This window comes from Coregonus clupeaformis, chromosome 18 (genome assembly GCF_020615455.1).
Source record: "Coregonus clupeaformis isolate EN_2021a chromosome 18, ASM2061545v1, whole genome shotgun sequence".
NCBI classification, from domain to species: Eukaryota; Metazoa; Chordata; class Actinopteri; order Salmoniformes; family Salmonidae; genus Coregonus; species Coregonus clupeaformis.
The window spans coordinates 53,693,526-53,712,292 of record NC_059209.1 but is presented as its reverse complement, the minus strand read 5'-3'; the positions used below and the strand labels follow the sequence as shown (position 1 = coordinate 53,712,292).

Below are 18,767 nucleotides of genomic sequence, written 5' to 3'. Positions count from 1 at the left end.
TGTCAAACTGATGGAGAGTGGTCAATGAACCTCCCTGTGGATGTGTTTGTGTGTGTGTGATAGTGATGCGCAGATTGACTCATAACCTGCAGTCCCCGCGGTTATATCCTAAAATATTTTTGGATGAAGGGCGGGTGGGTGGAGGGCGGGTTGAAGAAAGAGAAAACAATACTTTAAAAAAATCATACATGTATAATTCTTGTGCAATTTATATCAATAGGCTACATTTATGTCTTTCATTCGTGTAGGCTATCTGGCATTAGTGCGTAAGCTTTAGGGCCTAACCAAATAGCCTACAGGCCAATCACCAAATGCTTTTGGGAACGGGCAGAAAAAGTTAACGTCGATCCACGGAGGCAAAATGGGCCATGTCAGAGTTTAATTCAATAAGAGAAAAGCTGCAAAATGGAGAGTTGAAAATAAAGAGAAGGGAAGGCCAGAAAAGTAATGTTTGGGAAAAATTTGGTGAAGTGGTAGAAGAGGATGATAGCAGTGTTATGTTATGTGTGATGATTGTGAGACGCTATATAAATTCAACAGTCACAAGACGGGGGACTTCAAGTAGGCCTATGGTACGTCAAGGACTCTGTAGCCTACTGTTCAGATGGGTTAAATGGAAACTTGTCCCGTGTAGCTCAGTTGGTAGAGCATAGTGTTTGCAACGCCAGGGTAGTGGGTTCGATTCCCAGGGGGGGCCAGTATGAAAAAAAAAATGTATGCACTAACTGTAAGTCGCTCTGGATAAGAGTGTCTGCTAAATGACTAAAATGTAAACTGAAATCTGGACACTGACTGCAGGTCTATAACCTCTCACATAGCCTTTAATATTAACTGCTGCAGAATTAAGCATTTCTTGCACTAAAATGATATACCAAATGTAGGCTAATCTTTGACTCGGGAACAGGAATGGAGAAGTATCTCTCAAATTTTGTGCACAAATTGGTTTACATCCCTGTTAGTGAGCGTTTCTCCTTTGCCAAAATAATCCATCAACCTGACAGGTATGGCATATCAAGAAGCTGATTAAACAGCATGATCATTATATAGGTGCACCTTGTGCTGGAGACAGTAAAAGGCTACTAAAATGTGCAGTTTTGTCACACAACACAATGCCACAGATGTCTCAAATTTTGAGAGAGTGTGCAATTGGCATTCTGACTGCAGGAATGTCCACCGGAGCTGTTGCCAGAGAATTGAATGTTAATTTCTCTACCATAAGCCGTTTTAGAGAATTTGGCAGTTGCTGATGTCAATGTTGTGAACAGAGTGCCCCATGGTGACGGTGGGGTTATGGTATGGACAGTTATAAGCTACCGACAACGAACACGATTGCATTTTATCGATGGCAATTTGAATGCACAGAAATACCGTGATGAGATCCTGAGGCCCATTGTGAGGCCCATTGTTTTTGTTAGGCTATGGTTCAACCCAGCACTCAGAGAAACAAACACGACAAAGGGAGTGGAAGAAACAAAAATATTTAATAAAAGTTAAAATTGTCTTAGTCCAAAAATCAACTGAAGTAAAGGAACAGAGTGGGCTAGTCGGCTCCGGAGGAAGGAGAGGCTGAGGCAGGCAGGCAGGCAGGCAGGCAGGCAGGCCGACAGGCAGGAAGGCAGGCAGGTTGGGAGGTATGTCCGAAACTAAAGACAAAACAAATGACAGGTTAAGGAGAGTGGAGAGCCAGGCTGAAGACAAAGACAAAATAACTTTACTGGTGAGCCAAGTTACCGCTCTGGTAAGAACAACGATCTGGCGCCGGTGGAGAGCCATGCCCCGGAATTAGTAGTGCAGGTTGATTAGAGAATAGGATGCAGCTGCGTAGGCAGGAATCACTGGAAACAACCCGCAGCTGCACAGGAGAGGCAGATCCTGAGCACGCCCCCTGATCCACTCCAGACACACCCACATAAAGGGGACAAACACACATACAGATACAACAGACACAGAGGGGACAAAACAAGGAGGAAGGGAAACAGAAAAGGGAGAGACAAGCTGCCCACATAACAGTACCCCCTCAATGGTCGCCACCTGGCGACCCACCAGGCCTGTCAGGGTTGTCGTGATGGAAGTCCGTGATCAACTGAGGATCCAACACAAAACGCTTAGGGACCCAAGACCTCTCCCTCTGGTCCATAACCTTCCCAATCGACTAGGTATTGGAGACCCCTACCCCGCCTCCGAGAGTCCAGTAGCCTACTGACGGTGTAGGCCGGATGGTCGTCAATGAGACGAACAGGTGGAGGTGGAACAGCCGGCGGACACAAAAGGCTGGAGGACACAGGTTTCAGTTGGGAGACGTGGAAAGTAGGGTGTATCTTCATGGCTGAAGGCAACTTCAAACGAACCGCAGCGGGGTTAATGATGGACTCCACCACAAACGGACCCAGGTACCGAGGAGACAGCTTGCGTGATTTGGTACGAAGAGGTACGTTCTTAGACGACAGCCAAACCTCTTGACCAGGATGAAACACAGGTGCGGGAGTCCTGCTCCTATCCGCTGTCATCTTGTTCCTGTCGGTGGTCCGAAGCAACGCTTCCCGAGCGTCGCGCCACACTCTCTGGCAGCGGCGGAGGTTCTCCTGAACCGAAGGAACAGCCAATTCCTTCTCCTGAGCAGGAAACAGAGGGGGGTTGATAACCCATGGTAACTTCAAAGGGTGAAAGACCAGTGGCAGAGGTGGTGAGGAGTTGTGGGCGTACTCTATCCAAGGCAGATGTTTGGCCCAGGATGATGGATGTTGAGCAGCCACACAACGAAGGGTTGCTTCGAGGTCTTGATTGGCTCTTTCTGTTTGACCGTTGGTCTGGGGATGAAACCCTGAGGACAGACTAACGGAAGCACCCAAAGCAGAACAGAAAACCTTCCAAACACGGGAAGTAAACTGTGGGCCTCTATCAGATACGATGTCCACAGGTATTCCATGGGGACGGAATACATGTTGGACTAGGAGGTCCGCTGTCTCACTGGCAGACGGTAATTTTGGTAATGCTATATAGTGAACAGATTTAGAGAATCTGTCCACAATGGTAAGTATAGTATCATTACCTTCAGACTTGGGTAGGCCGGTGACAAAATCCATGGCTATGTGGGACCAGGGACGGCTGGGAACTGGGAGGGGTAGCAGCAGCCCCGAAGGGGACTGATGGGAGGCTTTGCCCGAGCACAGGTTGAACAGGCTGCCACAAAAGCCCGAACGTCAGTTTCCATTGAAGGCCACCAAAAATGTCTCCTAAGCAGCGTCAACGTGCGTCTCATCCCAGGGTGACCAGCAAAAGCGGGAGGTGTGAATCCACTGCAACACCTGAGACCGGACCGTCTCGGGAACAAAGAGTAGGTTGGGAGGTCCATCACCCGGTCCCGGGTCCGTGGCAAGTGCAGTCTTCACAAGAGACTCGATCTCCCACTGAACAGCCGCCACGACGCATGAGGAAGGCAGGACTGCCTCAGGCTCGCTGGTCTCCGAAGGGTCAGCAAACTGGCGGGACAAAGCATCTGGTTTAACATTTCTTGACCCCGGTCTGTATGTAAGAATAAAGTTAAACCTACTAAAAAACAGGGCCCATCTGGCTTGGCGTGAGTTGAGTCTCTTAGTGGCTTGGATGTAAGCCAAGTTCTTGTGGTCTGTCCAGACCACAAACGGCAGTTCAGCTCCATCCAGCCAGTGCCGCCATTCTTCCAGTGCTAGCTTGACCGCCAGCAGTTCTCGGTTTCCAACGTCGTAATTCCGTTCTGTGGGTGACAATTTTTGGAGAAAAAAGCACAGGGGTGAAGCTTTTGGTCAGTGGGGAGCGCTGGGAGAGGACGGCTCCCACACCTGAGTCCGACGCGTCCACCTCCACAACAAACTGCAGAGAGGTATTGGGGTGTATCAACACAGGGGAGGTGGAAAACAGTTCCTTCAAAACCCCTACCGCCTGCTCCGCCTCAGGGGACCACAGAAAAGGGACTTTTGGGGATGTGAGTCTAGTAAGGGGTGCCACCACTTTACTAAAACCCTTAATGAACCTACGGTAGAAGTTAGCAAAGCCCAAAAAATCGTTGAAGTTGCTTACGGGTGGTGGGTATGGGCCATTCCGTCACTGCCCGGATCTTCTCGGGTCCGCCTTCACCTGCCCGCTCTCAATGATGAAACCAAGGAACGATGTAGACTGTTTGTGGAACTCACACTTCTCTGCTTTGACATACAGCTTGTTTTCCAAGAGCCGTTGCAGGACTTGGACGGACGTGTGACTCATGCTCCTCGGGTGACTTGGAAAAAACAAGAATATCATCCAGGTATACAAAGACAAAACGGTTCAAAAATCCCTAAGAACATCGTTCACCATGGCTTGGAAAACAGCAGGGGCGTTTGAGAGCCCAAAGGGCATGACCAAATACTCAAAATGTCCCAGTGGAGTGTTGAAAGCGGTTTTCCACTCATCTCCCCTTACGGATCCGGACAAGGTGATAAGCGTTCCTGAGGTCGAGCTTGGAGAAAACTGTGGCGCCATGCAGAGGTTCAAAAGCAGAGTTGATGAGTGGAAGGGGATACTTGTTTTTAACAGTTATGTTGTTTAAACCCCTGAAATCGATACAGGGGCGTAACGACTTGTCCTTCTTTTCCACGAAAAAGAAACCTGCACCCAAAGGAGACGACGAGGACGGATTATGCCCGAGACCAGAGAATCACCAATGTACTGCTCCATTGCCTCTCTTTCCGGTCCGGGACAGATTGTATAAGCGACTAGAGGGCAAGGGAGCACCAGAGCACAGTTCAATAGGGCAATCATAAGGCCTATGTGGTGGTAGAGACAGAGCCTTGTCCTTACTGAAAACCTCCGCTAAGTCATGGTATTCTTTGGGGACAGATGACAGATCAAGAGGAGCTGAGGGATGAGTTGGGTTACACTTAGTGGGGGGAACCGCTGACCTAAGGCACTCTGAATGGCAGTTAGTGCTCCAACTGAGAATGGTGTGACGTGTCCAATCAATTTGTGGGTTGTGAAGAGCCAACCAGGGGAAGCCAAGGATTAGGAGGTAGCTGAGCCAGACATAACTCTTAGCTGAATGCTTTCACAATGATTGCCAGAAATCACTAGGGAAACGGGGATGGTTTGATGAGTTATCTCCGCGAGGAGCGCGCCATCAAGGGCTGTGACCCGAATGGGGGTAGGTAGTGGCTCCATGGGGATACGAGCTTGTGTAACGAACTGGTGGCTAATAAAGTTGTCTTCTGCACCTGAGTCTATGAGAGCTGAGAGTGGCAGGGAATGACTCTGGAAACGTAAGGTTACAGGTACTTGTAATCGGGGAATGATGGGTTCAGGATCTAACTCTGGGCTCGCAAGTAGACCCACCGTTACGAGCGAGCCTTGTCTTTTGGCCGCTTAGGGCATGTAGCCAGAATGTGTGTGGCGTCTCCACAGTACAGGCACTCACCCGCCTGGAGGCGCCGTTGCCGTTCTGCTGGAGGTAGTCGAGCTTGACCCACTTGCATAGGTTCCTCCTCTGTGCTCGGGATGGAATCAGGAATAAGAAGCTGCCGGCTCCGGGGAGGCGAGACTCGAGTGGTTGAAGGCTGGGGAACTCGTCCTCCTAGATGCGGCCGACCGCCTCTCTCCCGACGCCTCTCCCGCAACCGGTTGTCTAGCTTAATGGACAGGGAAACAGAGAATTTAAATCATGTGGCTCGTCACGAGCAGCCAGTTCATCCTTAATGGCTTCATTCAAACCGTTTAGAAATGCTCCTTGAAGTGCCACATTGTTCCACTTGGAGTCCGCTGCCAAAGTCCAGAACTCAATAGAGTACTCAGCCACACTGTTAGAACCCTGCCTCAAATTAAAAGTATCTTGGAGGAATTACCCACATGGTCAGGATGGTCAAAAACAGTCTTCAATTTAGCAGAAAAATCAGCGAAAGTCAATCCAGTCAAAGTTTGATTTGAGCACACAGCCTCAGCCCAAACCAGAGCTCTCCCTCTTAACAGCCCCAGAACATAATGTACCTTAGAGGAATCAGTAGAAAATGACAGTGGTCTCTGCCGAAAAATCAAGTCACACTGAAGCAAAAATCCCGGCACTTGTCCAATTCTCCATTGAACGGTTCAGGCGACGTGACAGGGGGTTCCCGATGGAACGAAGCCTGCATCATGTCCGAGGAACCAACTTGGGGTGCATCAAACTGGGGGTCAGAGAGAGATGGAGAACTGATAACAGACAATTTAGAGACTTGTGTAGTTAACTGAGTCACCTGGTTCAGCAGTTGATGATTATTTTCCAAAAGAGTCCGAATCAGTTGGTCATGCTGTCTAGCAACGTTCCTTGAGCCTGGATAGCTTGTTGGAAGCTGTCTTCGTTTGCCCCGTGCTGTCTCTCTGTTGGGTCCATGGCCAGATCGTTCTGTTAGGCTATGGTTCAACCCAGCACTCAGAGAAACAAACACGACAAAGGGAGTGGAAGAAACAAAAATATTTAATAAAAAGTTAAAATTGTCTTAGTCCAAAAATCAACTGAAGTAAAGGAACAGAGTGGGCTAGTCGGCTCCGGAGGAAGGAGAGGCTGAGGCAGGCAGGCAGGCAGGCAGGCAGGCCGACAGGCAGGAAGGCAGGCAGGTTGGGAGGTATGTCCGAAACTAAAGACAAAACAAATGACAGGTTAAGGAGAGTGGAGAGCCAGGCTGAAGACAAAGACAAAATAACTTTACTGGTGAGCCAAGTTACCGCTCTGGTAAGAACAACGATCTGGCGCCGGTGGAGAGCCATGCCCCGGAATTAGTAGTGCAGGTTGATTAGAGAATAGGATGCAGCTGCGTAGGCAGGAATCACTGGAAACAACCCGCAGCTGCACAGGAGAGGCAGATCCTGAGCACGCCCCCTGATCCACTCCAGACACACCCACATAAAGGGGACAAACACACATACAGATACAACAGACACAGAGGGGACAAAACAAGGAGGAAGGGAAACAGAAAAGGGAGAGACAAGCTGCCCACATAACAGTTTTTAAACGTATATGTGACCAACAGATGCATATCTGTATTCCCAGTCATGTGAAATCCATAGATTATGGCCTAATTTATTTATTTAAATTGACTGATTTCCTCATATGAACTGTAACTCACTAAAATCTTTGAAATTGTTGCATGTTGCATTTATATTTTTGTTCAGTATATGTTCTTACAACCAGTCAAACTGATGTCATTTGGAAATTTTGCACAGAAAATATTTTTGAGTTATTGCATTTTCTCCCCGGTCCCTAAATGTCTTTGCTCCGCAGAGATGACAGAGAACTTTACCGAAGTTCATTCTATCGTTTTATGACATCTTTCCATCAATATTATCAGCACACATCTTATCTCTCCTAATCTTTGTCTTTGATATATTCTCTATTTCTTCCTCGTTCACTTTCTTTCTTATTGCTCCTCTGTCTGTGTTCCTTTTTTGTAAAGTGGTGAGGAGAATTCCCCTCTGTAGCTCAGCTGGTAGAGCACAGCGCTTGTAACGCCAAGGTAGTGGGTTCGATCCCCGGGACCACCCATACACAAAAATGTATGCACGCACGACTGTAAGTCGCTTTGGATAAAAGCGTCTGCTAAATGGCATATTATTATTATTATTATAATAAGAACAAGGAAGCCTCAGCATGGGGCTAACGATGCATTCAGATTCATTCAGTGTTGTTCTGCTCCTCTCTGCTGCCCCATTAAGACAATACGCTCACCAAATAAACAGAGAAAAGGAATTTGTTGCATTTAGCCAGATTTAACAAAATAAAGTGATTTGGTCTTGAGCCTGCTGTAGGACATTCCTTCTCAGAGAGTGTACCCACCCAATCACCTTTATGTTTTTATGTCACTGTTTAGCAGTCTAATGTGTCTATATACAGTACGTTCCACTGTTGTTGTTGTGCAGCCCTCCCTGTATTAGATTAATTATGCACTGCTGTAATGGCTCTATATTTGTGGTTGTTTATTGTGCCCCAGTGCCCCTGTCCTCTCCCTCTGCCACTTAGCTGTCTATCTGGCAGAGCCTCTCCTCTGCAGAGGATGCTCCTCTCTAATGAATGAAGTCAAGCCATTTAGAGAGCCTTTTAATGGCACATAAAGCCCTGCTGCTGGGCTCTGATTAATCAGAGAAAGTGTTGGGCTGAGCACAGAGGCCCTACTCCATCCTCAGCCCTGTTCTCCATTCATCGCTGCTCTGCACTCAGTTATAGCCTGATCCCTTTCTCTAATTGTGCGTTCCAAATGGCACCCTATTCCCTATATAGTACACTACTTTTGACCAGGGCCCATAGAGATCTGAGAACAAAATTGAGCAAATTTAGGACACCGTTCTGCTAAAAAATTTACGCCCCTTTTTGTGTTTTTGTCTGCCAGACACATTTTGACTGGACTCCTTATGCACTTAAAAAATGTCAGCCCTGGTCTGAACTCACGCTCTCATTCTTACTACTCTCACAGAAATTACTACTAACGTGGAAATATCAAATCCATAGTTTTCTTCTGAATTTCTGTCTCTGTATTTGTATTTCTAGTGTGTATTCGGGAGAAAGGCAGCCTACCTTTTCCTGCTGCTTGTTCCAGTGTGGGTTTGTGTTAATTTGCTTAAGGAGATCACAGCAGGGGTGCTTGGCTAGTCCGGGCGCTTGTTCTGTTAGATCATCACTATTAATTAGAATGTGAACGTTTCCAGACTTTAGGAGGATTCATTGTGGGGCTCACCCACTAACCCCCTTCTTCAGACCCCCGTCTACCTTCTCTTCCTCTAACCCCCCAGCTCCTTCCCCCTCTCCTTACCAGAACCTTTCATCTCTTGTTGCTAATCTGTGGAAGATCAACTGTCACTATTCCATTTCCCACACCGCTGTATTCCAGCTGTGGTACTGGGATCTCTCTGTCTCTCTTTTCTTTGTCTTTCTCTCCCTGTGTTTCTATCTCTCCATCCCTTTCTTTCTTTGTTTCTTCTCTCTCTCCATTTCTGGATCGAATTCTTCTTACAGCGTTGCTGTTCGAGATGGTTTAGATTACCATACGATGCATCCCTGACCACTTGTTCTCTCTGTTTCTCTGTCCACCACCAGTCAGCACTGTCTGTTCTACTACTTCCAATCAGCTAGTTTCCTGGTCAGGATCAAAGGTTATCTGCAAATCTGCAAGGCTGTTTGACACTTATACCCGGTACTGATATTGAGCATGTCTTATAGATAATGATGTGTTTTATTACAGGTCCTGATGCACTATCAGGAACATAATGACTTTTGGCCCATTTACATGTAATCTTTAATGGCAGAATCAAGTGCCAAAGTCATTGTCTGTTTTGATTTGTAACTCCGGTTATGTTCACAGTGGCAGTAAATTGATTAGTAGCGATCTGCTGGCCTCATATGCTGATGCTGTAAAGTAGGTTAACTTCAGACAGGCTCCGGTGGTGCTGCTGAGGTCTGCCGAAGCAACAAGAGCCTTCCTCCTCTCCTCTCCGAGTGTGGCTCTGTGACAAAGGGAAAATGGGGAATCAGCAGCATTTCAGCTCCCATTAAACTACAGCTAGCCTGGTCCTGGCTGCTGAGTCTCCTGGACCCTCCTGCTGTGCTACTGTAGACTACTGTAGACTCAGAAGAAGCTATGCTACCAAAATAGGAATATAATTAGATGTGACTAAAGACAAAACTACCTGAATTTGAAGGGGAAGGAGGTCAGGTACACACGGACACTCACACTTACATACACACTCACACATACACACACACACACATATAGAGGAGACAAACACTTGATCCTGTTTCAATCATGATTCACCGCAATAAATGTAAAGTGGTGCTCGTTGGCTTCACAGATTGGTCAAGGTAGATTGCTAGTGCAACTGCTGTGGTATTCAAAGAGAAAAAATATGTATTTCAGTTTATCTCCAATAGGCAAATTTGAAGAGCAAGGGCAAATGCTACCAAAAAGTCGCTCTGGATAAGAGCGTCTGCTAAATGACTAAAATGTAAATGTAAATGTAAAAATAAAAATATATGATTTCTTATGATCGGGCATAGACTCACTGTATGTAGGATTGCAAAGTATTTGAAGTAATTGTAATCTATAATGTATTCACAGATCAGGTTAGGACAGCTAGTCATTTTGGGGAGTTTATTGAGTCATTCTATTACATTCAGTTGACTCTGCTGAACGCTTTGAGTCACCCAGAGAGAGAGAGAGAGAAAGAGAGAGAGAGAGAAAATTGTGATTTATATATATATTTTTAGGTCAGTAGAAACACCGCTGTGGGAGTTAGCACCTTTTCATCCTCATCCTCTTGTCCTCTTCCTCTGCTTCCTTTCATCTACCTTTCTCTCCACTCTTCTCTTCACCTCTCCTGATCTTCTCTATCCTTTCTTTCATCACATCTTTGCTCTTCTCCACTACCTACTCCTCTTTCTCTATCTTTCCTTTCTTTGGTTCTCCTCCTACACTCCCAGAGGAAAGAAGAGTCACAGCATATTATTGATTACCCACCACATTTCACAGGGTGACAGTGTGTGTAAGAGGGAGTGTGTTCAAGGGGGACATGACGAGAGAGTGAGTGATACTGTACAGACAGACAGACTGAGTGAGTGAGTGATACTGTATAGACAGACAGACAGACAGACAGACAGACAGACAGACAGACAGACAGACAGACAGACAGACAGACAGACAGACAGACAGACAGAGAGTGAGTGAGTGGTACTGTACAGACAGACAGACAGACAGACAGACAGACAGACAGAGAGCGAGCAAGAGTGAATGATTCTATACACACAGTGACAGACAGAGAGATAGAGATACTAGACAGAGAAAAACAGACAGAGAGTGATACTGTACAGACAGACAGACAGAGAGAGTCAGTCCCAAGATGAAGAGGGAGGTAACGCAGCTCTAAGAACACCACCATGTTTTATTCATGGAGCGGTGTGGAAGGTGTCAAGAGTTTTGTCAAGCCGCTCATTGTTCCGTTAACCTTGTCCCTGTGAAATGCTCCGTCTTCTCTTTGGTTAAACACCACGCCACACCCCCACTCCACCGTGTTGCTCCTTCTTCTCTCCTCCTTTCATACCTCATCCCTTCATTACACACAAGAACAATAAGAGAGTTGGAGAGAGACAGAGGTAGAGAGAGAGAGAGAGAGAGAGAGAGAGAGAGAGAGAGAGAGAGAGAGAGAGAGAGAGAGAGAGAGAGAGAGAGAGGTAGAGAGAGAGACAGAGGTAGAGAGAGAGAGAGGACAGATGTAGAGAGAGAGAGAGAGAGAGAGAGAGAGAGAGAGAGAGAGAGAGAGAGAGAGAGAGAGGTAGAGAGAGAGAGACAGAGGTAGAGAGAGAGAGAGAGTAGAGAGAGAGAGAGAGAGAGAGAGGTAGAGAGAGAGAGAGAGAGAGGGAGAGAGAGACAGAGGGAGAGAGAGAGAGAGAGAGAGAGAGAGAGAGAGAGAGAGAGAGAGAGAGAGAGAGAGAGAGAGAGAGAGAGAGAGAGAGAGAGAGACAGACAGAGGTAGAGAGAGAGAGACAGAGGTAGAGAGAGAGAGAGAGAGAGAGACAGAGGTAGAGAGAGTGAGAGAGTGAGAGAAAGTCAGGTGCGTGGAGCCTGGAGAGGTGTGCAGTCCATCATCTTCAGACAGGTAGACGAGAGGCGTCTGGAGGTTTATTTTTATCTCAGTCTGAGACTTTAGTCTGGACTGAGAAGCGGCTACGCTGCATGGTTGGGTCCGCAGAAGGGCGTCTAGGAACAGACAAAGGATGCGTCGGAAATGGCATCCTATGCCCATTATAGTGCAATACTTTTAACCAGGGCCCATATGGCTCTGATCAAAAGTAGTACACTATTAAGGAAATAGGGTGCCATTTGGGACGCAGACAGACAGTGAGCTGCTGCGCTTTCAAACTATCCTACCTTCCCCAGTCGGAAAAGTCAAGTGAACTTCTAAGTCAAAAATACCCCACAACTATTTTAGGCCGAGGTAACCGCCTCCCATCCCACCCCCCTGGATCCGTTTTCCCCAGAGCTGAAGATATGAATCACGTTATGTGCATGCTTTTCTTTACCTCTACTTTACACACAAATGTTTGTGGTCGCCCTCCCTTCACATTTCACACTGTCAATCGTGAATAATAATTATTCTTTAAGTTTTACTAGTGAAACGTCCATGCAGCATCTGCATGCCAATTATTTCATCTCAATCAGTTTCATGGGGATATGCGTTTAGATTTTCTTGTGTTATTTCAGAGGCGCAACTTTCACTGGGGAACATGTCCCCCCCACATTCTGAAATTGCATTTTTGTCCCCCCCAGCTTTATAATTGGAATGTGATACAAAACGTGGCAACGAAGTGCTTTAGGACCATGCGGACGCCTCCGAGCAGTCGGATAGGCTGTTTGGAGTGTTTATCCGACTGGATAAAAATGTAAAAACCATTACCAAAATTATGTCCACCACACTTCTAAAACCAAAGTTGAGCCTCTGGTTAAGTTATACAGTGTTGTTTCGAAGTGGCCTACAGTGAGCACATTTTTTTGCAGATAGTGTTAACCTCTTCGGGATCAGTGTCCCGTATACGGGACGGTTGAGCTAACGTGCACTAATGTGATTAGCTTGTAAGTAACAGCAAACTTTCCAGGACATAGACATGTCTTATATGGGCAGAAAGCTTAAATTCTTGTTAATCTAACTGCACTGTCCAATTTACAGTAGCTATTACAGTGAAAAAATACCATGCTATTGTTTGAGGAGAGTGCACAACAACAAAAAACGTATCACGGCAACTGGTTTGATACATTCACCTCTGAAGGTAAATAATGTTCTTACATTCAGTAATCTTGCTCTGATTTGTCATCCTAAGGGTCCCAGAGATAAAATGTAGCATAGTTTTGTTTGATAAAATCAATGTTTATATTCAAATGTAGGAAATGGGTTCTACAGTTTGAACCCCTGCTGTCTCTGGCTCCACACCCACCCCGCCCGGCCATCTAGATGTGTGAAAGTTAGTGTATAAGCTAATGATCCATCATGTATGACATTCCTGGGAGTGTGTAAACTTACATTTTGTATTACCATATCATTTTTGTATGTTCTCTATAGTTATGTACTTGAAAATGTATCCATTGACCAATTCGGCACATTTGGGCAGACTTGATACAAAATAGTCCAGTATTGCAATGCTTCACTGGATCAATCTGAAACTTTGCACACACACTGCTGCCATATAGTGGCCAAAATCTAAATTGCGCCTAAACTGCAATATTATATTGTGGCCTTTCTCTTGCATTTCAAAGTTGATGGAACAAAAAAAACAAAAAAATACATGTTTTTTTGTTTGTATTATCTTTTACCAGATCTAATGTGTTATATTCTCCTACATTAATTTCACATTTCCACAAACTTCAAAGTGTTTCCTTTCAAATGGTATCAAGAATATGCATATCCTTGCTTCAGGTCCTGAGCTACAGGCAGTTAGATTTGGCGAAAATTTAAAAAAAGGGTCAGATCCTTAAGAGGTTAACAAACTGTAGCACACCTGTCTTTAGTTTCAATAAAAGTACATATTTCGCCTAGTGGTGCTCGTTGTGGAGTTTTGGCCACATAAGAGAAAAATGCAACCATTCGCACAATCATCCGAAAATCTCATAAGAAATGAGGTGGTGTTTTTTGTCTTACAGTAATGTTATACTATGCTATTATATTTGGTTATGTTATGTAGAATACTATCATTGTGTTCTTGCAGACATTGATTTAGCTTTGATCTAACTTTATTAAACGAGCACCATTCGCCAGAGTAGCCTGTTCTCTGAGCAGCCGAAACAGTAGAGCAGAGACTGTGCACATCCCACACATGCGCAGAAGCTTTGGACCTTTAGTTGTCAGGAAGAGGAAGTCGGATCCGCAGCCACTGATTAGTTTATACTCTGGAGTATTTTGGTGATTTAAAGTTCTGTTTGACTGCAGTACACTTCCAACACACACACACATCACCTCTATCATCTCATGTCCTCTATCCCCTACAATGGGTATTTAACTCTTACCCTACGAGGTCCAGAGCCTGCTGGTTTTCTGTTCTACCTGATAATTAATTGCACCAAACTGGTGTCTCAGGTCTAAATCAGTCCCTGATTAGAGGGGAACAATGAAAAAACACAGTGGTTATAATGTGCCAGAGCAAAGCATTCACATACTGCAGACCCATCCATGTAACCTTTAGTTTGTTTGCTGTTTTCCTTGTTGATGCTTGACAGTGATGCTACCCTCTTATCTGCCGGGCCTACACCAGGGCCATTCCATGTACTAATGTAATGTCCATGACATTTTGTAACATGACATGTAATTGAGAGGAAAGTAGACAATGTCATGAACATCGTTGTTTAATGTTGTCTTGTAATGATCCATTGGCTATTAGCTTCTAGACTGTGTCCATGTTTCTACGGTTCTATAACTCCCAGACCCAGCCAGGCCTGGATTGTACTGTTAAGAGACTGACTGATACTGCATTGATCCCTGACCTGATCAACGGATGTCTTGTGTCTGTGTATCGGGTAGACCGCCCGCCCGTCGGCCGGCCCTCCAAGTTAGTTTGATCAACAAAGCAGCTCTAAGTAATTAATCAATGAATGAATCAAGTGTGAAAGGATTTTCCAGTGTAAGAAAAAGTCTGTATTTTGGGGGGGTATAGAGTGCCTGGGGTAAAACAGAGGCATTTCCAGTGTGTTCCCTCAATGCCAACTCATCCCAGCATGCTGTTTGTTCTTCTACTGGCTGGCTGTTTTCAGCTTTAACATATAGAAGCCTTCTCATTGGCTGTGTCTCATATGGCCCAAAGTTGTCATGGTTAGTTGAAATTGAACAGGAGAGGTCAAATTGTGGCATCCAGGCAGTGACGTAGCCTAGGGAGGCTACACTACTCTACTCCAGTGATCATCCTACTAACATGATGTCGTCCCTGTGTTTCTCTGTGCAGGTTAGCTCTCTATGTGTATGAGTACCTGCTGCACGTAGGTGCACAGAAGTCAGCACAGACCTTCCTCTCAGAGGTAAGTGTGTAGTGTGTGTGTGTATGCGTGTGTGTGCGTGTGTGTGCGCGTCGGTGCGTGTTCTCCCTCCTATGCAGCTTACTGTAAGGCAGGGCAGTGTGTGTGTGGTTAATTTAATTAGTGTGGAGCACAGTGCTGAGCTGGCAGAGCATGCAGGGAGGCAGGTGGTTCAGCATTTAGCCTCCATTTACTGGGATCAGCCTAGAGAGTTACGATACACCACCTAGCTGACAGCTTACATTGGCATCTCTCTCTCTCTCTCTCTCTCTCTCTCTCTTTTTGTTAAGGTAAATAGGTTTGAAAGTTGAAACCAGTATACCAGTGTACTTCTCTAAATCACTCTAAATTAAAATGCAAAATAAATAAATAAATAAAAAAGAAAGAAAGAAAGGGATAGAGGATGCAGATGCATCAGCTGGCTGCACTCCCCCACTTCCTCCCCCCTCACATGCACGCACACACACCCTTTCCTCTCTGGCATCCCATGCCATATCACTCTGTCTGTCTTCTGGAGATGGTGGATATGAAAGTGGAGGGTTTGAGTGTGGGAACTGAGAGCATTAGTTGTGTATAAACACAGCCGTCCCTCCTTCCCCCCTACACTACCCAACCCACCATAGTTCCTACTGGACTAGAGGGGAGGAGAGGAAAATGGCTTTAAAGAGCTGTTATCCACTCACAGAGCTGTGTTTACCACACACATCTGTTGACGCCTCCAGGCTGAGATGTTAACTAGTTCCCAAGTGGAACCCTATTCTGTATTTAGTGCACTACTTTCAACCAGGGCCCATAGGGCTCTAGTAAAAAAAAGTAGTTCACCATATAGGGAATAGGGTGCTATTTGGCATGCAATCCCTGAGACCCAACCCAAGCTCAGGGCCAAATCCAGACCGCTTCTCCTGCTGCTGGTGCTGCTGCTGGAGCAAGATGGGTTAACATGCCTGATGGTGTTCACTGTTGACTAAAACATTGACTATGATGAACTCTGATCAAACTGCAGTCATGTAAACCTTCTAATGCAGAGTGATGTCACTCTCAGAGCCAGCCTAAACAATTCCCTGACAGTCGCCCCATTGTGTACAGTTTCCTCAGACAGCCACTCTCCACCGCCGCTCAGTCACATAGTTTTACTGTGTGTGCATGCTTGTCTGTGTGTGTATATTTACATTTACATTTTAGTCATTTAGCAGACGCTCTTATCCAGAGCGACTTACAGTTAGTGAATACATTTTTTCATACTGGCCCCCCGTGGGAATCTAACCCACAACCCTGGCATTGCAAATGCCATGCTCTACCAACTGAGCTACATCCCTGCCGGCCATTCCCTCCCCTACCCTGGACGACGCTGGGCCAATTTTGCGCCGCCCCATGGGTCTCCCGGTCGTGGCCGGCTACGACAGAGCCTGGATTCGAACCAGGATCTCTAGTGGCACAGCTAGCACTGCGATGCAGTGCCTTAGACCACTGCGCCATTACAATGTGTGTGTGTGTGTGTGTCAGAGGAGGCTGGTGGGAGGAGCTATTGGAGGACGGGCTCATTGTAATGGCTGGAATGGTATAAATGGAATGAAGTCAAAAATGTGGTTTCCATATGGGTGATGTGTTTGATACCGTTCCATTAATTCCATTCCAGCCATTACATTGAGCCGGTCCTCCGATAGCTCCTCCCACAAGCCTCCTCTGGTGTGTGTGATGTGCGTGTGTGAGTGACCATAAATCAGGTTTAGCCCAGAGGATGATGTCACTGCTTGCGTTGACTTTGTGCTTGTGTGGGGGCACAGGGGATGGTATGCTAAGGTTTGAAAAAAGAGAGAGAGAGCAAGTGAAAGAAAGAAAGGAAACAGTGATGGGGCAAAGCAAACACAGCGGTGTTCACAGTGTGTGGGCTGTACAAAGGACCGATTGGCCTCTCAGGCTGGTACATGTCCTTATGAACATCCCCACGGACACACAACTAACAAAGGGCTCTGTGCTCTGTAAGGTTTATAGTACACACACACACACACACACACACACACACACACACACACACACACACACACACACACACCTCAATTATGCAATTACAGTGAGCTACAAAAGTATTGGCTCTGTACTCCAGCACTTTGGATTTGAAATGATACAATGACTATGAGGTTAAAGTGCAGACTGTCATCTTTCATTAGAGGGTATTTTTTATCCATATCAGCACTTTATGTACATAGTCCCCCCATTTCAGGGGACCAAAGGTATTGTGACAAATTCACTTATGTTTATTAAAGTAGTCAAACGTTTAGTATTTGGTCCCATATTCCTAGCACACAATGATTACATCAAGCTTGTGACTCTACAAACTTGTTGGATGCATTTGCTGTTTGTTTTGGTTGTGTTTCAGATTATTTTGTTCCCAATAGAAATGAATGGTAAATAATGTATTGTGTCATTTTGGAGTCACTTTTATTGTAAATAAGAATAGAATATGTTTCTAAACACTTCTACATTAATGTGGATGCTACCATGATTACGGATAGTCCTGAATGAATCATGAATAATGATGAGTGAGAAAGTTACAGAGGCACAAATATCAACCCCCCCCCCCCAAATGCTAACCTCCCCTGTTATTGTAATGGTGAGAGGTTAGCATGTCTTGGAGGTATGACATTTGTGCGTCTGTAACTTTCTCACTCATCATTATTCATGATTCATTCAGGATTATCCGTAATCATGGTAGCATCCACATTAATATAGAAGTTTTTAGAAACATTCTATTCTTATTTACAATAAAAGTGACTCCAAAATGACACAATACATTATTTACCATTCATTTCTATTGGGCACAAATAATTTGAAACACAACCAAAACAAAGTCACAAGCTTGATGTAGACATTGCGTGCTAGAAATATGGGACCAAATACTAAACTTTTAGTTTTTGGTCCCCAGAAATGGGGGGGACTATGTACAATATGGATAAAAAAATACCCTCTAATGAAAGATGACAGTCTGCACTTTAACCTCATAGTCATTGTATCATTTCAAATCCAAAGTGCTTTAGTACAGAGCCAAAACAACAAAAAATGTGTCACTCTCCCAATACTTTTGGAGCTCACTGTATATAATGATGTGTACAGTGAGGGAAAAAAGTATTTGATCCCCTGCTGATTTTGTACGTTTGCCCACTGACGAAATAAATGATCAGTCTATAATTTTAATGGTAGGTTTATTTGAACAGTGCGAGACAGAATAACAACAAAAAAATCCAGAAAACCGCATGTCAAAAATGTTATAAATTGATTTGCATTTTAATGAGGGAAATAAGTATTTGACCCCCTCTCAATCAGAAAGATTTCTGGCTCCCAGGTGTCTTTTATACAGGTAACGAGCTGAGATTAGGAGCACACTCTTAAAGTGAGTGCTCCTAATCTCAACTTGTTACCTGTTTAAAAGACACCTGTCCACAGAAGCAATCAATCAATCAGATTCCAAACTCTCCACCATGGCCAAGACCAAAGAGCTCTCCAAGGATGTCAGGGACAAGATTGTAGACCTACACAAGGCTGGAATGGGCTACAAGACCATCGCCAAGCAGCTTGGTGAGAAGGTGACAACAGTTGGTGCGATTATTCGCAAATGGAAGAAACACAAAAGACCTGTCAATCTCCCTCGGCCTGGGGCTCCATGCAAGATCTCACCTCGTGGAGTTGCAATGATCATGAGAATGGTGAGGAATCAGCCCAGAACTACACGGGAGGATCTTGTCAATGATCTCAAGG

General features: G+C 45.4%; 1 protein-coding gene across 1 annotated transcript in view; it reads left to right on the top strand.

Moving 5' to 3' along the window:
* Window positions 1-18,767, top strand: part of LOC121573393 (single-stranded DNA-binding protein 2) — a 113,139-nt gene that overhangs the window by 25,963 nt on the left and 68,409 nt on the right. Inside the window, exon 2 of the mRNA XM_041885335.1 lies at window positions 14,945-15,017. Within this exon, the coding sequence (XP_041741269.1) occupies window positions 14,945-15,017 (73 nt within the window). The remainder of the gene's footprint in view (window positions 1-14,944; window positions 15,018-18,767) is intronic.